The 22,430-nt window shown below is 38.5% G+C and overlaps 1 protein-coding gene across 4 annotated transcripts in view; it reads left to right on the top strand.

Moving 5' to 3' along the window:
• The window catches only part of PHF21B (PHD finger protein 21B), a 179,497-nt gene that overhangs the window by 128,578 nt on the left and 28,489 nt on the right, over nucleotides 1-22,430 (top strand). For all 4 annotated transcript variants that reach the window (XM_084505839.1, XM_084505840.1, XM_084505837.1 and 1 more), the window contains 3 exons: nucleotides 6,238-6,330; nucleotides 19,661-20,011; nucleotides 22,233-22,355. In XM_084505839.1, coding sequence (XP_084361965.1) covers nucleotides 6,238-6,330; nucleotides 19,661-20,011; nucleotides 22,233-22,355 — 567 coding nt within the window. The remainder of the gene's footprint in view (nucleotides 1-6,237; nucleotides 6,331-19,660; nucleotides 20,012-22,232; nucleotides 22,356-22,430) is intronic.

Raw genomic sequence — 22,430 nt, 5'->3', positions numbered from 1 at the left:
TGCAATTACTTCAGTGATGATCCATTCAGGTTAAGAATTTTCATCTTTGCTGTTGCCATAGCAATCTGTTCCCCTGTCACTACCACATTAAAAATCCATTCTGTAAAACTGTTGTTGCCAATATTGAACACATAACAGACAAAAACATTTTTTAAATAGCTTAGGTATATTATTTGCAACAGGAAGAACTAGATCTTAAAGAGATGGATGTGTACTTAAAAAAAAAAAAAAAAAAGATTAGCATTTTTGTAATATATTGTAAGAACACTATATTTGTGCTGCAGTATTGATGTCAATATAAAATAGTTTGTAAATAATACAGCAACGCAGTGTCAGTTGAACTCAAATAATTGAACTCTTCTGCTAAACTACAACAAACCCATATGTTCCTGAGTTAAGTATTTATTTTGGTAACATGCTGTAGTGGCAGGCTTTTGAAACTACGTGGCTATTTAACCTTCTGCTGCTCCCCAAGTCTGATTCTCTTCAGGGATTGACTTCAGTGGTTTTGTCTGGTCTGGTATAATTCTGGAATGGGAAGAGAGTTGTGTCCCCTGACAGTTGTACATTTGTGATCTAAACCAAAATTCCTCCTGTACCCAGGCTCAACAATGAGTTTAGATGGATAATGAATTGTAGGAACAGGCTTTTGTAAGTGCATCCCAACGAGGAGGGAAAGAAATTTATAATTCAAAGCTAAACTAGTAAGACATAGTCAGACAGAAATATATAAATACATAAATAAAAATATAGTTAACCAAACTGAGTAAAATGTAAATAGGTTTCAATAAAAACGAGATATATGCCTTGCATACTCTGGACTGAGATGCAGAAGTTGATTAAAATCAAAAGGTATCCAAGCCATGAATTTAATAACTCAGGAGTTAACTAATAACACTGTAACAAAGAGTAGACAACTAAAGTATGGCCCTCAGTCTGATCACCAACAATGCAAATCTCATCCCTTTTTCTGGCTCAGCATTTTTTTATCATCTAACCATCTCTAGCCTTCATCCTTTGAATTCTTATGCTCTGACCATATCATGCTTTGTTTCACTTTTTATGTCTTCCATTTGCCACTGTCCCTACACACTTCTGTCCCTCAGTTCTCTTTGAGTGCCTTGATCTAGGAACAGTGTTGATTTAATGCAGAAGAAACATCAGAGGAGAAGATACAACAAATAGCCACAATGCTATTGGGCATTAATAGAAGAATTGAAGTCAAGAAGTGAATTTAGTTTTTGGCTTTACCTGGCAGTATCTTCTAATTTTTTTCTTTTTCTTTTGATAACACAGGATGAACTGTTTTTTGGCTTTTAATGCAAGTGTATACTCCTGTCTTGGGACTTTGCGGTTACTTTTCTTTTAAAGAATGTTCTCGTTGTTATTATTATGATTATTATTAATAATAACAAAATTAACAATATTGTTAATTATAATAATAATAATAATCTTAGTAAACTGCCCATTTATAAAGAGTGTTTCATTTGCTTCTCTTCACATGTTTTTGCAATTCAATTGTGATCCTTCAGAGCATGCTACTGGTTAAACATCTACCCAAGAACTGAGACTGCAGGTCACCACACAATGGGCCTGCTCTGGTTCCTCCCCATGGGCTCCTGCAGATTGCTCAAGCAAAAAAGGTGCCTCTGGCATTCCAGGTAGCCGTGCACCCTGTATAGGTCACTAAAGACAGAAGTTTAGAAGTGGTTTGTGTTGTGGCCATACACGTTCATTAGCCATTAACTCTTACAGAGGGTGATGGCATGGTTGAGGTTCCTCTTCCAGTCCAAGACAGGGGCTGGTGCTTGTGGTAGGAGTTGGCCTAGGGGTCACAAGCTCCCAGATGCTTACCTGTAATCAGTGCTGCTGGATGTAAAGTTTGGTAAATTAGGCAGTGAGACACATATCTGACAAGTTTGTTTTTATTTGAAAACTCGTCATAGTATTAAAGATAATAAATCTGTCTTATATGTATAAAATCAAAAGAATTCTTGAGGTCAACATAAATTTGGCTCTTAACTTGCCCCCATCACTACACATTTCTGTGCTCCTTCCACATTGTAGGTGTTTCAGAGGGTCACCAGAAAAGCCCAGGTAGACTTAGATAGAGGAGAGGTTTGAAGTTATCTTTGACTTTTATGGACCTTTTTTATTAAAATGCTCAGAGCTGTAAATGTAGTAATAAGAAACTCATTTATCTTGACAAAAGTGCTGCCATAAACTATTCAGCACTCATAAAATAACCTTTTAAATTATTGTTTCTGCTGGTATCAATAAATTCATACAAAGTGCTTAAAGGTCAGGCATTGCCAGAAAAATGTCTTTTCAGCTTCTTAATTAAAGGTTTGTAAGAATGTACACCAGCTTGCTCTTTGGACAAACTGGAAAAAAGGAAGGAGAGGTAAAAGAAAAAAAAAAAAGCACCACATGGATTAAAATGTTAGTGTGGAATTAGAGAGTGACAAGTGTTTGATCCACCAGGCTCACCAACATAGTTGTCACTGACCTAAAAAATAGGGGACTCAAATGTGACTGTGCACTGACAGATGAGATGATATTAATCAACCATAGGGATGAGAAACTGGAAAAAGGAAGTCTGGCTTTTCCACCTGTACAACAGGTTAGCCCTGACAATGTTATTTTGCCCCAAATGTTAGTTTTTTCATCACTAAAATGGAGATTGGCCTAGGTGAAGTACCTTGAGATAAAGATGAAATGTGTTGCAGGAAAAGTTGAGAGATTTCTGTTGTTGAATTTTTCTAATACATCCTGATCTATTTATTGCCCATGCTGAGAAAAAATAACTAACCAATGCAAAGGGTGAAAATTAAAGTAGATTCTTAGATAGCTTTCTGTCTGACCATACTATAGTGCTATTATTAATGTGAGGTTAAAATTTTGAATTTTCTCTTGGCCATATGATTTTTGTACTGACATTGTTTGAATATTAAATAACAGGTCCTTACTGTAACAGCATTTGCAAGCAATAGGCTGTATCTTTGTCACTGAAAATTTCATAACCCGAGAATGCTGTAATTTGTTTTTTCTGTCTTGAGATGGCTGCAGAACTCCTACTTCAGGAAAATAAATAGGAAAATTTTTTTTGAAAATGCAGGTGACAGAGTTAATGATAGTTCATTCCTCTGATACCCACAGACAATACATCCTGCCTTTGTTTTCAAGTGAAGCCAAGAGAAGAGTGCAGAGTAGTTTTATGGCATTTCTTGTTTCTTCCCATTCACATTCCTTTTGATTCCGTTGCTGTGTGTTTTTAAACATAGCAGAATTGGCACAGCAATGCATCCAGCAGCTGAGATGTGCTCCTTTCTCACAGGATAGAGGCATTGTATTCCAGACAGATTTATTATTTTAGTTTATTTTAGCTTAGTTTAGTTTAGGTTAGTTTAGTTTTCTCGTGATTGATATCTGAAGTAGTACAGGTTTGTTACTCAGACATGGAATTTTTTTGCATCCTACCAACTGATAACCACATCTTGTCTTCCAAGCAAATGGATTCATATCTTTATAGTCAATTCCCAATTTCAATCAGTGTCAGCACTTCTGATTTGGATGCATAGTATTCTGTCTGCCAGTCTGAAAATCCTTGCAAATCCAGTCATATCTGTAGGAATATGAATATCTGAATGTGCTTTTCCAAGGCCCGTGGTAGCATGTATAAAAACAATGAGAGTTGCAGCCACACTTTAGGCACAACCTTCCAGATGGAAGAACTTTGTGTTTTAGCTTGCAGTAGAGATATATGTGCTGCCCAAGAGAAGTTTTGGAGTTTGCAGAGAAAACTTGGCTTGGACTCATTGCATTACCAAAGAAAACTTGTTCTATTCATAAACACTGCTGGAATTGAGGGAAAATGTAGATCATACTGTGCGATAAACTTCTAGATCCTCTAGCATGGGTTGGGAAATTCCTTTTGATATTGACCTTAAAAAGCAAAATAACTGGGCTGAATTAATTAGCTCATGCTAGTATAAAGCAGGGGGTGGTGATACATCTAGTAAGTGGTGATAGCAGCAGGTGGCAGCTCAGGTTCTCCTTCCATCCGGACTGCAGGAATTCATCATGTTGTCCTTCCCAATGTATGAGACCATGATACGGTAGAGAGGACAAAGAAGTCGTTAATTCAGACAGTTTTAGTATCCTCCCCATATTTGTTATCCCTTGTGTCACCCTATAGTGATAACTGCAGTGGAAACACTCCCTCTACCTCACTCTGCTGCCAGTATCCTCACTTATGCAGGAAGGTAAATCTTGTGTGTTTTTGTGTCCTCAGATAGAAATGCTGTGTTTGTTTGTTTGTTTTCCCCTCTCTGGCTCAATACAGTATTAATGGAGTATGTTTTTCCATAGATAATCCAGGGTACTGATAATCCACAAGAAAATCCACTCAGAAATCCACTCAGAAAAAAAATCCACTCAGAAAAAAAAATGACTTGCATGTTCATAACTGTACAACTGTATAGCTGTGCAACTCTCCTTGGTGGTTAACTCTGGCAAATTTTAAACTTTCCTGAATATATCACATCACATCACCATATGAGAGGAGTGGCAGTGCTGAAAATGTGAAATCAGTAGGAAAGTAAATCAGTAGGACAGGTACATCAAAAACATTCAGCATGAAAATACGCAGTATTCTTAACAAACACTATAGTTAAAATGAAAGAGGCTATTTTACAACTCTGATGCTGAAGTCTGAGAATAACATATCAGCACAAACCTGGTACAGTCTCATTTTGCTTGAACTGGCTATGCTATAGTTTCACTTTTATTGATAAATTCCATGATCAGATTGCGATAACATTAGCATACTTTATGTTTACTGTCTGTGATCCAATACCTTTGTTCTGAGGAAAGCTAAATTCAGAAAAATTCACTTGAACCTGTTTTTCTTTCCTTATTAGCCATTTCTAGCAGCCTAATAAGTTTTTGATCAGTGACTAAGTGTCTCTTGCTCTTGTAATGACAGTCATCTGCTTGCTTATATTGCTGTGTCGTCCCAATAGCAATTAACAAACATTAGATAGAAGTTGTTAAATTTTGTCTTAAGAATACTGGCCAGTTAACCAAAATAGGAACTTTACTTGGGTTTGAGTGAATGAAAGAGGGTAAAAAGGAAAAGTTTGTAATATTCTTTATACCTAGGTCCCCATCTTAAAATTGTAAACTATCTGTCCTTTTTGTTGGAGAAAATGAAGTACAAGTTATTTACAACATCTCAGATTCAGTATTTTAGGAACATCTGTGGGTGAGGCTTGAAAAAGATGTGCCATTCAGACCACCTATAATAGAATTCATAAATGTACATCTATAGATATCTGTACCACTATAGATGGATGAGAAGTCAGCAAAGAATAGGGGCTGAGCAGACACCAATTTTTAGGGGTGGGGAAGTAATATGTTCTTGAATGTATTGCAAAAGCATATTTTGTTTACTCTTTTGGCGTCTTTCTGAATTCATAAGGGATAAAGACAATACTCGGTTAATAGATATCGCTTCTCTGCCTACAAAGTAAGCTGTATGTAGAAGACAGCAATGTATTTGCTCATAGAAGGAGCTACCTCAGATCTCTTAAATAAGCTTTGAGTAAAATTGTTATGCAACAGAGAGAAAAGAGAGTAGAGAAAATGAAGGTGGATGATAATAGCTATTGTGTTGGCCCAAATGGGTGCTATCTTTGCTGAATGTTTTGTTATAGTGTGCTACAGTAGATTTGTAAGTATCTTTCAGCTTCAATAATTCAGTATTTACTATTTACTAAGACACAGTGAACTTCACTTATGACCCTGGCTACCATGAAATGCATCATCTTACCAGTGCACTTTTTGAAGTCTCACTGTGGTGCATTTCATCTTTCTCTTTTGAAAATATGCAGGTGCCTAGACAGCCTTCAGCCATGGCTGCACAGTTGTGTTTGCCACATGTTCCAAGAAAAATTCACAATAATGAGGCATGTCCTTTGCACTCACAATTAGGACCTGTGGTGAGGAGAAAGCAGGCTTTAATGAACAGTGCTTTGAGGAGATAGTTAAAGAGAAGGAAGAGTGTCTCTTACAAGGGGTAAGAGAGCTCCAAGTGGACTGCCATGGTATATCCTTCTGCCACAAGTCAAAGGAAGAGACAAAGAGCTGGAAAAGGAATTGCTGGGTAGGGCAAAGTTTACCTGGGAAAGTTGTGCCATTGTTTTAAACCATTTTCAACTGTTTTTCTTCCAACAGACTTTGGGAACTATCACTGCAGTGCCCATTAAGGTTCCTCAGGTCAGCTCCTTGCAGAGGTTGGCAGGACAAGGACCAGCAGTGCTACCTCAGGTACAAAATACAGTTCCAAGTTGTTTTTTTTTTGTTTGTTTGTTTGTTTGTTTTTTTTTTTGTTTTGTTTTTTAATGTCATTTTGTATGTATTCTGCTCTGTTCCTCTCTGATCCCCAGGCCTGTGTAGGTCAGCACACTCATTTGGCTGAACAAAGACTAACTTATTTGATCCCGTATATTACTGGGCAGCTCACCGGTGAGTTGAACAGCTGAACTGTGATTTTCTCCAATTTATGAAGAAAAGAAAAATCAGTTTTCTTTTGGAAGCATACTGTTTTAGCCATTTAAAAAAAAAAAAAAAAAAAAAGCAAACCTCAGGTTCTAAATTTATGCTTTATAAAATGAATCAGAAATCACTAATGCAAAAATCTGCAAATGTATAGTTAAAAAAGAGGTAGAGGTATTAACCTTTGTGTTCAAGATTTAGACACATGCATTCTTTTATTCTTTTACTAACTTACTTGCTTTCTCTGTGCCTATCCCAGTATAGTGTTTGGCCCAACCAACCCAGATGCCAGACTGAGGCAGGATTGGCTAGGTAGGAATGAAAGGCAAGTTATGCCCACAGATTGAGACCTGAGTTTTCTTTTCTGAATATCCAGCACAGTTTCCACTACTATATACTTTGTTCCCCATTTCAACCTTCTTTCTCAAAAAATTTAAATGTCATTTTCAACATGTGTTTTATTGCAGTTCTATGATTTTCTTTTCAGGCTTGTGATTATTAAGTATAAATCTATTTTCCCTGTGTGGCCCTGAGAGGTCTATTTTTCTTATATGAACATTGATCTATCTCTGAAGTCAATGTTGGGTCTTCCTATTGCTCCTGTATTTTTTTTTTCCTAATATTTTCTTAGTGCAGAATCTAGTAGCAGATCTATGAGCTAAATCTGCCTGGAGGAAGGAGTATTTCCAAGATAAAGTTCTTAAATTCTCTCTTGAAATTACATTTGTGGAAAACAAAGTTCTGAACGTAAAGGAAGGTCATAGTTTTCTTATCAAGTTTGAGACTTTGCTTTTCAGTTGTTCTTTCAGCATAATGACACATTGATTTTTTTCCGTTTTGGGGTGTCAAAGATTAGCAGATTGCTTCTGAAAATAGATGAGGTTCAAGAGCAGTGGAAAGACCTGTAACAGGGGCTTAAATTATCATTAAGGTTATGTTTTAGCAATGATGATGACATTGCAAACGTTGCACTTAGAGAAGTTAGTAAGTTTGTTAGTAAGAAGAAAAATTTTCCTTTGGTGTTAATTACATTTTGAAGAATTGAAAAAAAGTGGAAGAAGCTGATTTCCTGAACTTTTTGAAAATAACACAGATTCCTTCTACCTTGCTGTTGAGCTCATGGCAGTATTTGTGTTTGCATTTCACTTTTCACTTGTATCCTAGCACAGTCTTTAATTTCAGGTCAGTTTATGCAATCATACTTAATATTGATGAAATACCAGTGCTTTTACAGCAGCCCTGGGCCATAGTTTTCTACTTCATACAGATAGCATTGGAAATAACTACGAAGCAATCTTACTGCTGTCAAAACTAAAACAGAAGTATGCAGCTACAAAGAAGACCACAGTACCAGGAGAACTTCTTATGTTCTGAGCATTTTCTGACTTTTTACAGCACCAGACCACCTTCTTTGGCAACTGCCTTGCCCCATTTACAGGCTGTGTCTTTCTCTGCAGTTTGTCACGGTCTATATGTTCCTCTCCCTCCTGAAGCTTGCAGAGAAATTTAACATTTCCATATTGTTTCCCCATCAAAACTTTCTGCTTGATGCTTAAAAGAGATCAAGTTTACATTTTGATATGATTTTACAGTCAAGCAGAAAATCATCACATAAATAAACTGAGGCACTTAACTGTACTTACGTAAAACAATACATACAGCTTTCTCATTTTCCACATTTGTATGGATACTTGTCATTTGTTTTGTTCATTTGAATGGGTTTATGGTATGACCCTCAGGAGCTCGTCCATATAGGGAATGAAGATTCAAAATCTGCACATTCTCAAATGGCAGAAAAATCCTGTCACTTAGTGCAGAACTGCTACTAAATGGAGAACAAATAAACATCAATTACAAGTTCATTGTGCAGTACAAATAATATTTATTTAGGCATTCATTATTTACTGGAACAAGACTCTTTGGTGGACATTTTTCCTTTTTTTAAAAAACTTTTCTCCAGAATATTAATTTATTTTTGTTTTCCTCAAATAAATAACATTTCTGCTGTGACCCATGACATTCGGGATTTTAATTCCAGATCATCTTTTTCATCTTATATTGGCCTTTGAAGTTTCCAGTTGGCTGAGACATTATGAAACTGTAGACTCTGCTGCACTCTCAGAACCAAATTGTGGAGGTCCTTTACTCAAACATATGGATGATGCATTCTTACTCTTGAGCTATTCCTCTATTTTGCACCTGTCAGCTGTAAGGAGGGGTGGCCCCATGTCAGGCTAGGGCTCCAGTTTCCAGCTGTGGTACAGACAATCTGTTTATTTTGAACCATTTTACATAAAAATGTCACTCACACTGTAGGCTACCTGAAGGCACGTGAGAAATCTTAATTTAAGTTCTTCCAGTGGGACACTTTAAATAAAGCAGCAAAGACATTAAAATAAGCCTCCCATTTTGTTGTAAGTAATTTGGGCCCAATCCAATTTTCATTCAAATTGATGAAGAGATACTGAAGATTTGACTAGTAGTTAGATCAGATTATTATGCTATTTCTCTGACCTATTTTTCCAGTCTTGGTTGAAGGCAGGGCTTGAGATTGCTTTGTTGATGGCATTCCTGACTGGAATAGCACAGAGCTGCACAGCAGAAGGCCATGGTGGAATTATCACATAGATTAGCAGTGAACAGAAACAGGTATACACAGCTGCTTTACATAAAACATGCGTGTTTTTCAGTAGCCCCTAGCCAGTTCTACTGCCACGAGCTGCTTATTTTTTTATCTTCTGAAGTGAATTTAATATGCGTTGTTCAGTAGGGTCTGAATTTGATCACTTCAGGCTGCTTTGGGGCAAGGACTGCTTTGTTGCCACGTTTATTCATCACAGGTACAGTGTGAAACCTGTCAGAGGCTGTGGTCTTTAGATGTTCCCCAAACCTAAGTGCATATTCGGATTTATAACATTTCTTGTCATAGTTACCATCAGCATAGTCCCACTGACAGCTGCTGCTTCTCCTCACATGTGTACCAAAACCAGCTCCTGGCCTCCTCAGTGACAGGACTTCTGGAAGATTTCTTAAAAGAAAAGTAACTCCTATAGCCAGAACCCAAGCTCTGCAATGACACTGTGTACTGCAGGAGAAGTGTCGTATCAGACTGGTCTGTGTCAGAACCTCTGTGTGTGTCCTAAGTCTAAAACATTTTTAAGTGTAATGTGTTAAGACTGTGCATAGGCATTAAAAAATGAAAAAAAAAATCATATCACTAAATGTGAGTCAGCCTTCTGTGAAACTAGAAAAGAAGCTAGCAGATATGCATGTCTGTATAAAAAGTTAAACTGGATTGTGCAAGAGAGAGATTAGAATTTTATTGTTTTTTTGAGTATGGAATAATCGAATTGGGTGAAGTTGTTATTACGATGTCACAGGAGAAAAGGACTATAATCCCCTAAGGGATGTCATTCACCTTTCTGGCATACAACCCTCTGCACTTCCAGGGGGATGTATTGGAATGCTAGTGGAGGAGGAGGCATAATCCAATTCAAGGTAACTTAATCAGCATGGCATATAACTAAGCAAAGGGTTTTCCAGCAGTATTTAATATTCATTGACTGTATGCATGCAGAAAACATAGAAACAAAATTGCTTTTTCAAAGGAAAGGTTTGCAGGGGCCTGGTTGAAAATGTAGCCCTTAATAAATATAGTTGTTAATCTGTTTTATTCTATATAAGCTTTTATACTGTGCTCATCACTGTATTTGGAATGCCTTTCAGTAATGTATCAAGCAGAAAGATTAACATCTGTTGTAAGCTATTTCTTCTCTCATCCTTTCCCTTTGGGAAGAAGCATGTGCAGCTGAGGGTTCTGGTTAGGACTTCTTTTTATCAGTTTGTTTATTTTAAATAAGCATATTACTATTAATTACATGCCACTGTGTATTTCTGTCAGAGGAAGATAACAAAGAAAATGTTTTTTGTTGAAAGTGATGAGGTTTGTGTCCTCAACTCTTAGAGAAGAAGGTTGAGATGCCTCCTTATATGAGCATTAGTCTGGCTGTAGAGACTCCCTTTGAAGGGAAGCTTTGACTATTGGATAGAACAAAACAGAATAGTTCAGTTCAGTTGCAAGGGACCTTCAAAGATCAGCAACTGCAAGTGCCTGACTGCTTCAGGGCTAACCAAAAGTTAAAGCATATTATTGAGGGCATTACCCAAATGCCTCTTGAACACGGACAGGCCTGAGGCATCAACCACCTCTCTAGGAAGCCTGTTCCAGTGCTTGACCACCCTCACGATGAAAACATGTCACTTTTGTTGGAAAATCTGTGGGAATCTTGGTTACTCACTAGTGGATAGGTTTGATGGGTAGCCTGTGTTGCTGATAGAGGCATGGTTTGCTGGAGCATCCAGAGTGCTCCATGCTACGTATTTTACATGTGCACCAAGACAGATGAAGGTATGAATAAGGCAGTGTGATAAGAAGTGTTCCTTGAGGATGGTGATATGCTGGCAGTTGGCACTGACAAGAAATCTAGACTTCAGCAGTATGGAAGAAGCTGAATGTATGTGTGTAGGAAAGAGGTCTGCACCCAGATGCAAACTCTTCACAATGCCTCCATCTTCTCTGCCTTTTTGAGTTTCTGTTCTTAATTAGAGAACTTATCCATGGTGGTGGTGAAGAAGAACCAGGACTGCTGATTCTTGAGTCTTTCAGATCTAGTCAGTGTCATGAACATTTTGTAAAAGATCTGGAAAGACTCATCTCCATGATAGTCTGCAAGTAGGAGCCTAAACTATACAACATACAGGAAAAATTCAAGTTGTTTTAACACTTGACACTCTACCTTTTTCCCTAGGTAAAGTCTCGTGTTTCTCCAAATCAAATGCTGTTTTGCAGAGTATCAGGAGGGTGAGAAGTGTCCCCTTTCTCCACTGACACCATTTGCATCCATGATCAGATGGATGGTTTGGGTCTGGACTGTGCTGCCTCTCTGAACCTCATTGTCAGTTGTATAAACCTACAGTAGGACTCTGGTCACACAACAGCCTGAAAGAAAGGTTTTCCCAATCTGCCGTACCTCAGCAGAAGCTTGGAAGAAGTCACTGCACCACTTCATGTCCCTAAAACCTTCACTTTCACCTCTTGATATCTGAACTTTTTGTGTGCTTTCATCTGGTTCAGGCTGCCAGCAAACAGAACCTGTTTTTGTCATTGTGGATAATGGTGACGCGATACATAAGGACTAGTGATGCTTCATCCAGTCTCAGCTCCTTAAACCCTGAGCAGAGTTATGTCATCATTTAAACTTTTTGGTTTTCACTAGTCATGGCTGGTCAAATTATTATAATGTGCCATTATTGTTGTCCAGAATCACAAAAAGCTATTAGCATGATGGACAGCATGAAACAGTGACATCCTGGTCTTTAAAGTGACAGCAGAATTTGGGCCTGTTATAAATCGCTCAGTCCCAAAATAGGATTATAATCAAAGTTTAAAAATTATTAAAAGAATAGAGGTAAGCAAACAGCGCTGGGTGCGTCGGGAGTCTCCACTCCACCTAGATGCACGCCAGTTACATCAAGCAGCTGATTTTTATGCTCGTAGGCTGATACATATTCATTACTACTTCTAATAAAAACACGGGTTATTATAATTAGCTTCCGGGATCCAAACCCTCCTACTGGAGCATGCGCATCAGTCTCCGGTGGTCCCCCTGGGGGTCTCTGGGGGTCTTTCATGCTGAAGGCTTGTAGTCTTCCTCTCAGGTTTTTTTTTCTTGTCCTTCCCCTTTGTACTCCCTGGCAGCATGTCAAAAGCTTACAGAGTTCCCTGCAAGATTTGTCTTCTAGCCATCCTTCAGCTTCTTTCTTCTCCTTAATCTCCTGGCCACCTGGCCAGATATCAGGGGTTTGCATAGTGTCCCATTCAGAAGTCGTAACAGTTACTAGTTGTTAGCAGTTGTTCTGAAACCCCCAGACATCAGAGACTTCAAAGAAAGAACATACAAATACAAATAGCTCTCTATTGACACTTCATGATGTTGTTAAAACATTCCTCACAGGCCATTCACAGGGACACTCCAGTCACATCTATAGCAGTGCTAAATCAACCACAAAGAAGGCAAAAAGGCTGTAACTGTTAGGAATAAGAGTTCGGTGTAACAAAAGCAAGTAGGCTCATGGATTTGAGGAATATTTCTGAAGATTTGATAAATTGACTATAATGAGGGGGAGACTGGGACACTGGGAGGAAAGGGAAGAAACCACATCTGTGGAAGAATTAAATTGCCAGTGCAGGACCCAGAGACAGACAGAACTGCTCTCTATTGACACGAATTGTTAAAACATTCCTTTGCAAGGTACAAGAACTATATACATTAACCATTCTGTTTTTCTTAGACTTGTGGTTATACAAGAGTATGTAAGACAGAAGGTCACATTCATCATACCATGCGGCCCTAGCACTGTTCCATACTGACACGAATCAGATCAACATATCTCACAGGCCCAAGGAAAGCCTGGTTGTGTGGGTTGGTCCAGAGCCCACCTATAGATGTGTAAGGATAGAAAGAGAGCAGACAGATGTTCGTTGTGCCTAAAGGCCTCATAGACACTTTGTATTTAAATTGAAGCAAGTTAATCATAGATGAGTATCTGAGAGAGAAGCAAGCTGGCTTGAAATACTGAGGAGAGTAGAAATAGAAGTTATTGACTGTTGTGTTAAATCACAGTCTAACTTTTATATTTGTATTGTAATCCTAAACAATGAGGATTAAATTCTTTCCTCAGAGACACATAACTGCATATTCAAGGACAGAATCATTGTGCAGAACAAAAAAAACAGAAATCCTTGTCAACTTCAACCCCTGTGTGGTTTGGTTTTTGTTGTTGTTGTGTTTTTTTGTTTGTTTTTTGTTTTAAATAATATTGATTTTAATTTGCTGATTTAATGGTAGTTTTCGCCTTTGTAAATGGAAAAAAGCTACTTAATGAATCACCAACTCGGTAGCAGCGATGCCAAACCAGAAAATACAGGAAGTATAACTGAGGAGAGATGTATGTTTCATTACCAAAAGTCAGTAAAGTTCCTCTGAAAATACAGTTTTGTGTTCAAGATACTGATAATGTTTTTAATAAAGAACTCCCTCCTGACTGCCTTCTGCCAACATCCGCAGAAAGCAGAGTTGGCAGATTCCAGCATGAACATTTATCTGAGCAAAACTTCTGTTTCTGGTATCAAGCAAGGCTGAAGGAGAAATAAAACTCTATGAAATACCTTTGTTGTCTTAAAAAATGTAAAGGGGTTATTATATCTGGGTATCACCTTGTCACTAAAGTTGGCTGACCATGACTAACAAATTGAGGTACTAAAATATGGTAGGTATACAGTCCAGAGGAAAACATCCAATCTAGTGCATGTGATTTGAATATATGTCAAAATATCACAGAGTGATTTTGTGGTATTTACTTTGCACAGCATGTAAAATGAGAGACCGGTGTTCATTCTGAGGTGCTAGCTGTGGTTCTGGTCATACTGAAGCCTGTTAAAATTTGCCGTTGATTTCAGTGAAGATTAAGATTTCTTCCTAGCTCACCCAGTCCAGAGCAGCAAGGATTGAAAATGCGGGATAGTAAACTTGCTTGGCTTTTGTTCTGAATTTCATATAATTCTTCTGTGGCTTTCCAAGCTCATATTTCAGGGACAGCGGCAGATGATAAGGGGAGGCTGATGTTATGTGGAGACAAGACTCGCTGAACTGGGTCATCTTACATGGCATTTCCTTGTGGTACACACTGAAGAGAAACTTCTCTTTTGTGTAGCTCCATCAAAGGGAAGGAAAAAAACATATATGGATCCGTAGTCACTTGTGTTTTTTAATCTACGTGCTGTAGCAAGAAAATAAATTGTGTTTAATTTGTCTGTGCTCTCAGAGCAAGCCAAAGACAACAGGAGCTTATAAGGAAGGGAACCCAAAATCAAGCAAGGTGGAAATGCTCATATTCATGTCTACTGGGCATACTGTATTTTAGGGTGTTTCACTGTTGTGAAGTTATGAAGAATTTTTTCTTTTCCCTGATTTTTAGTGATCTAAAAAAAAGACAGAGTTAGCCCTCAGCTGGCATAAATAGACACAGCCTTACTGAAGTCAGTGTGCATCTGTTCATTCTGGTGAAGGATATAATTACACCACATTGCACTCATTTTATCAGCCATTGCTAATGTTTTCTGTGTGATCCTCTAAAGCTTTTCAAGAATGAAAGCTCTGTCTGCTGCTCCCAGCACTTTGCCACTGTGACATATGAATTGTGCCAAATCCATTTTGAGTTTTTGTTTTTAAGGTCCAAGTATAAGGGTGAAGTGAAAATAAAGTGTGAATAATGGTCTTTCTCTCAAAGGCAATGTGATATTGCGTTGAAATGAAAAATTTACTCTCATACAGATCGGCCCTGCCAGTATGAAGGGCTGATTGATGCTGAGCACGATCCAGCTGATATCTGTTATGGGGAGGGGGAGGACTTTTCAGTGCTGCTGACAAAGCTATAACAAGATCCAGGACTGGAAGCTGAACTTAAGCAATTTCAACCTTGCAATAAAATGCCAGTTACGAGTGTAATGAAATATTAAAACAGTTTATTGGGCTGATGATGAATTCATCATTAAGAAGTTCTTTGTATTTTCTGTTAAAATCAGCCTTTGGTTTCTAGGGGAAGTACTACGGCTGGTTTGTGAGCTGAAGGATCACAATAATCCCGTTCGGTTTTGTAGTTGAAGTACTTTTTTTTATCATCTTCCCTTTCTCACTGGGCCGTAAGGAGAACACATTTGCCAGAATTCTCATAGCACCTGCAGATCTGCACCGAGTTAGCTATTCTAATTAAATCCTGTCCTTTAGGACTGTATATCATTGCCCACAGAGATGGGAGGAATCATGTGTCTTTGTTCTCTTCTCCTTCTCCCCCATACTTGTTTGGGTTGGATCTTGAGGGCTTATTTTGTAAGGGTTTGTCTTCTTTATCTTATCTTTTTCTTCACTACAGCACATGAGTGGCTTACCTGATGGAACATAGCTCAGGAAATAGATTGCCTGTGATCAGTTGCTTTTGTCAATGGTGACATATCAGGCTCTCCAACCTCTGCCACTCAACTATTCATGCACCTCTGAGGTATTCAACAATTTGTGCTCTTGAGAGCTGGAATGATGTTTTGGTATAATGGAAGCCTTTGGGCTTCACACAGGGACATCTGGATGGAGTTTAATGATATAGTGTGTACAAGAAGTCACGTTAGTCACAGGAGCTGATGCCCTTCTGATCTTAAACTCTTTAAAATATATGAAATTAGAGGTTGCTGAACAAAAGTGCACTCTGTACATGTCACAGGATCAGGCTCCATGTTATTTCCCTGCCTGAAAAGTAGACAGCCACCTTGTGAATTCTCAAGTCTGGGAATATCTTCTCAAACACTGTACTCACCTGCAGGCTATTTGGGAAGTACCATGGGTGTCTGAATATTGCAGCCTAAAATCAAATGTTTCTGTTATTGTGGTTATTGAGCACATTTGAGAACAACGTGGCTTTTGTGAAATCATTACATTCAAGCAACAGCCCTCTCTTCCCATACATTTATAGCCCTGGTAGTATCACATTCTGTTTTGACAGCTGTCAGAAGTTAAATTAAAGATATCTGGGGAAAGGAGGGTTGAGCTACAGGAGAAACAGTTGTGGTTTTCTCTTTGTGACACACATGCTGTCTGTTACTTCCTCTTTTTTTTCTCCTTTTACAAACTTATGCACCTTGTATTTGTGCCTCTTGTAATAGGGACTGGTGCCATCCAACCTATGCTACTTTCAGTAGAAAAGGCTTCTTTCTTAGCTTGCATGTAAAATACAGTTCATTGGTGATTGTCAGGTGTCAGATTTCTACTGGTGCTGCTGTCTTCCTTCTGTCTCCCAAATTTAAGCTACAGCTTTGCAGTGTGGGAAAGGAATTTGTTAGCTCTTTCCTTCATTTTTTTTTCTTCCCAGATAGCACCATTTATTCTCACAGAGTACTATAGCAGGTTAGTTTTTAAATGTGAAACTCTACTAAATGTTAGCCTAGCTACTTTTTAAATACTTATGCCTAGTGTTTCAATTCACAGGTGTTAGAGCACTGCAGAGGGGAAGGGCTTTCTGTGCTTTTCTTTTTTGTGTGCATGCCTATGGGCTGAGGATATAAATATTATTTTCACTTATTTTAGCTTTAACTCATGCTAGGAGCACCTGAAACTTTTCTGTAGTCAACCCTTTTTATTATTCTGTAATAAATCTACTTTCACAATGTTAAATGAACTTAGGGAATTTGCAGGACAATGAAGACCGCTATACCTCCTTCATATCACAAGGTGGCAGAAAATCTCCAGCTTATGTTCATGTGTGCTAAATCAGATCAAATACTTCAATAGGTAGTGCTTTATAGGGAATATGTTACTTTGGAAAATTACATCTGTTTAATTGTGCAGGAATAGCTTATTATATAGCACAGTCATATGCATTCATCCACAACTTGCAGAATTGATATAATTGTGTAAAGAGCGTGTATAGAATTCATTGAAGTATTACACCTGACAATCAATACATATATAGATAATGGTGTAGAAAAGATAACTATGTAGCTAGAATATATATTTGCATTTAGTTTTAATTAGGCTTTTGATTAAACACAAACATGCAAGTGAGAGTGACAGATACAGCAGATCTGGGTAGACTGCATGACAGCTTTTGGCTAGAAAAACTACAGAGATGACTTTTTGTCAGACTTGATTTTTTTTTTAAAGATCTCAGTGACTGTTACATTGAATCTTTGATCTGAGCTACTATTTATTTATCTTTCTTCCTGTATATATATATGGACTTATCTCTTTCCATGTTTACAGTATTTCTGTTGGTAACTGATGTTATACCAATTTACAAGAAAATTGTTTTAAGGAGAGATCCATCATTTAGATGTTTACCAAACAGCTTATAATTTTTTATTTTTATTTTTATTTTTGGCCATGAGAGTGCATTTTAACTGTATTTTGCCAAGCGTCTCGGACTTTTTCTGAGTAACAACACTATTTCTGTGAATGTACATGTATCTCTGAGCACGTGGCATGAGCAACTTGTTAAAGGCTTACATATGAAAGAATTATATAAGGTATAACACAGGAGGAAAAAGAATACTATTATGAAAATATAAAAATAGATATTACAATATCTGCTTGTATAACTGACTCTGATGTAGACATGAATGCTTTAAGAGTCTGTCTCTGCTTCACGACTGCTATTTCACTGGCTGTTGTTCATGTTAGAAGCCTTAGTTTTGCAAAATGCCTGGGCTAGGATGGTTCTAAACTAAACATCTCTGCACTGCTTTTGAAAATAAAATAAGACCATTAATTAATTTTGAATATGAAGCTAAACATAGACTACCTTCTTAAATATCTTGGCCAGAGTATTAGTCTAATATCTTCAATAATAAAACCAAATAACCCTTACATAAAATATGTGGGGTGGAACTCATGAGATGGAGGAAAAAGAGCAAAAAAAAATCTTTTACTGTCAGAATATCTTGAACATGGTTAGTTCTTGGTTAGTGTAGCTTTGAGTCATTTTGCACTGAGTCCACAAGGCTTTTTGGTGGTAATTTGAAGTTGTGAGCCAAACACAACAGCTTCCCAGCTTTGTCACTCGTCTGCCGCTGTACTTTAGGCAAAGCCTCCTGTCTGCCTCTGTTTGCTCTTTCACTTTACATCTACCTTGATTACTTGTAGTTTATGTGCTCCTAACCAGGACTGTGCTTCTAATGCATGTTTATACTATTCATCAGTTTTAGGAGCCAAGTGGCAACTGAGCACTGTGCTACTGGAATAGAAAGAGTTGAGATACATGTGCTGCCATGCTTCATATTCTCTACAAGGAGAAATGGGTACAGCTCCTCCTTGATATGACAGAGGACGACAGCCAGCCTTGAGAGATGATTTTCCCTACATCAGTGAATCCCTGCCTTTTCATTAAATGGCTTACTTAGGCTGGAGATTGGAGGCAGCATCACTGGAAGGGCTCTTGCTGGCTGACGCACAGCGGCACAGGCAGCTGTTTCCACCGCCTGTCTGCTGCAGCTTGTCATTTTGTTTCACAGTATGGAAGGTGCGAGAAGTGACAGGATGAAATAAGCACAGAGGGAGCCGGCTGTTTTATGTGGCCATGTTAACGAATAAGCTAGGAGTGAAGTTAACTTCTTGTGAAGCAGTTTAAATTATTTATTTTCAATTCTGGAACTGTACTTAACACATTGTTAAGTCAGAGCCATGTTGACGGGGTGACATTAATTACCCCACTGGAAACACATCACATTAGCTGGAGACAATTGTTTTCAGCTATCATTCATGGCTCTATGTAAAGCCTCAGTCTTCACAGATGTTGGCAAACGATTTCCCCATCCATCCATGGAGAAGTGCCTTCTTTACTCACCCACAGCCGCACAGCAGCTTTTTCCTTACAGCACAAAATACTAAGCTGTATGTTTCTGTGTGTCTTTTTTTCCCTCTCTTTCTCTCTGTTGTTGTTGAGCGGAGTGGTTGTGTCCATTGAACATGGCTTGTCTTAAGAATATAAGGAGCTTCATTCACTGATCCACCAGTACAAACGATGTGCATACACTTAATGTTCCTGTAAATGCTTTCCCACGACTCCCTTAATGATTCAGTTCCCACTCCTTAATCCATAGCAAGAGTGTTGTGTCCTTCAGAACAGGAAATTATTGCATCTGGGTTTTCCATTCTTTGGAAAAGGCTTTGACTTAAACATGCCTACTGAGAACTGAATGTGGCTTGAATAGCATGTGTATGGAAGTGTGCTAATAAAAGTGAGGAATTGACTTTTTTCTCCCTTCTTGTTTAGCATTGCAATGAGTCAGGGACTACAAAATGACTCAGGTGAGGAGTGCTGGGAATACATCTACAAGTGAATGAATGGCTGTCTACTTCAAGTTGCTACACTGCATTTTTCTAGGCGCTCCTGTTGTGTAGTTAATACAACTGGAGGCTCTATGGCTAGACTGCATATATCCAGTGTTTTTGCACTAGAGTGTTGGATTATGCCTCATAACATCTAACCCTTTTTGCAGGTTAGGCCAAAGACCCTGATTCCAGACAGCCTCCCTATTTCCCCGTGCAGAGACCAACCATCCAAGCAGCCTCCTACCTTCCAAAAGGCTACTGTCGTCAGCATCAAAAACCCCAGCCCTGCCCTCCCCACTGCCAACAACACCGTCAGCCATGTACAGACACCTAACAGCCAGTCACAAAGCATCACCGAGCCTACCCCTCTCTCGTCACCGCTGAGCAGTGCCGGTGTGGCGTACGCCATCATCTCCACCTCCCCCAACAATGCAACTCCTATCAGCACCAGCACTACCGTCTCTATGGTCAACGACAGTGTCAAAGTGCAACCACTCCTCATCAGTGCCGACAGCAAGGTAAGTTCTGCTTCTTGCTGTGTTTCATCTGCCAAACTCAGGAATTATGGCACAGATGTGAGCAGAATGGTCATGCAATCACAGAAGAACTGAGGCTGGAAGGACCCTCTAGAGGCCATCTGGAAAATTCCATCCAGCAGGGCCACCCAAAGCAGGCTGCCCGGGACCACATCCTGGTAGCTTCTGAAGTTCTCCAAGGAGGAGACTCCACAACCTCTCTGGGCAACCTGTGCCAGTGCTCCGTCACCCAAACAGCATGGAAGGGCTTCCTGATGTTAAGAGGGAGCCTCATGTCTTCCAGTTTGGGCACTAGTGAAAAGAGCCTGGCTCTGTCCTCTTTGCACTCTGTAAAAAGGTATTTACAGACATTGATAAGATCCCCCCTGAGCTTCCTCTTCTCCAGGCTGAACAGTCTCAGCTCTCTCAGCCTCTTTTCATAGGAGAAATGCTCCAGTCTCTTCAGCATCTTGGAAGCCCTTTGTTGGACACTTTCCAGTATGTCCTTATCTCTCGTGTACTGGTGGTTCCTCTGGGAGTGCAAAGCGCTGACAGAGTGGTGCTTGTGGTTCCTTTTGAAGGAAATAATCAGAAAGCAGTGGAAAAATCCTTAAGGGGACACATGGACACCAGTAGACATTTGTCTGTGTACATGCCTTGATTTTAGATGTATCATTGTGTAGCCTGATGTTAATAGAACAATACGATCTTCTCTTTACTTAAACCATTTCTTACTAACAATATCCCTGAATTCTGTACAGGCTCAAATTCCCCATGGACTCCCTCTTCAATTATACAGAGATACCAATTATATCAACTGATCCCAGGGGAGTGTATCAAATAATCAGGAATTCCCTTTTCCATGGGCAAATGAAATGAGAGCTCCGGGTTTCAAAACTGATCAGCAGATCAGTAGGAAAAAATCAAGTTACAAATTTCTTGTTTCCACTTTGTGTGTCTTTTTAGCTTTGAAATATAAGAACTTTTCCACTCATGTACTAGAAACAGATTCAATAAAGTCTGCCAATGTACTCAGCGGACATTCATTGTAATTTATTGCTAGGTACTCCTACCCCGGATTTTGTTGGCAGCACAGGTTCCCATACAGTGCTAAGAAAGAATACAGGATATAGGATGGTTTGTGAGGTAAATAAAAGTAAGCATCCCTTCTACACTCTTCTAACAGAATTTATTTTTCTTACTTTAACTGGCTACTGGTTAAAAAAAAATAAATATACCTTTTTATGCTCTTGAGTCTTCTAGAGTGACTGCGTGGAGATAAATTATAACAATTAAATAAATTTTTTGAAGGTTAGCAGTGAAATAGATGGAAGAGGCTCAGTGTTCAAAGCCAATAACCTTCATCAAGAAGGTGACCTTGGGAAGCTCTTCTGTATCTTTTATGAAGCTTTAAGTATGGGTGTAAAGTCATGTATAGTTCCGTGGTTAGAAATTGTCTCTCATTCCTTCTAATTTAATAGCTTTTGAGGTAATGTTATCTGAAACTTGTAAATCTTTATGTGGTAATTCAAATAGTAGCAGATGTACATACAAACACGTGCATGCCTAAGAGATCTGTGTAGTAATTCCTATAGCTAAGGTTCTAACCAGAATTAAATTTAATTTAAAACATATATTTTATTTTGTTTATGCAAAAATGGATATCCACTGCTTATAACCATAAATGCTGAGGACTGAACTCTGATCTGTCCCATTAATATTCCTAAGGAGCATCTTCTTTCCAATCCACATGTACTTACTCTGTAATAACACTGGAATAACTGAGATAAGACTCTTGTTTTGAACGTGTAGTAGTTCTATTCTATGTCTCTGTGAAATAAAATCAAGGGAAACATCTTAAAGTCACTGACATCATGAACACCAAAGTTAGGCCGCTGAATCAGCTTCAGGAGCCCTCTAAATAGAAAGTGTCCTAATTTTCAGAGATGCTGATCAAATGGCTCCCTTAGGATGCTGCTGGTTTATGATGCATCTATAAAAATTTGTTTTCAGAATGTTTAGGGGCCTAAGCTAGGTATCCAGTTTTTAATATTTTTGTGAATTGTGGCTTGTGACTTGTGGCTTGTGACTCTGTGGCTTGTGACTTGTATTTGTTGCCTGTATAGGTATCAACTAACACTACAATGAAGAATCACATTTTCAGGCAGAAAATTCCAGTTTTATATAGTGAATTCTGTTCTTTTATTTGTATGTTGTCTTTTAGGTTATCATTATTCAGCCTCAAGTCCAAACTCAGACAGAAAGTAAAGTGGAGACAAAGAAACTTCCTGAAGAGCCAGCTCAGGGATGCCCTGCTACCAAAAAGAAAAAGGAAGAAAATCCAGAGGTGATTTTTTAAACAATTATTAGTTTAATAATTGAACTACAGTATGATTAAGCTTTAGGGGCCATTACTAATTTT

This window comes from Aythya ferina, assembly GCF_964211825.1.
Source record: "Aythya ferina genome assembly, chromosome: 1".
Classification (NCBI taxonomy): domain Eukaryota; kingdom Metazoa; phylum Chordata; class Aves; order Anseriformes; family Anatidae; genus Aythya; species Aythya ferina.
The sequence above is the reverse complement of the archived record's forward strand: the minus strand, read 5'-3'. Positions and strand labels throughout refer to the sequence as shown.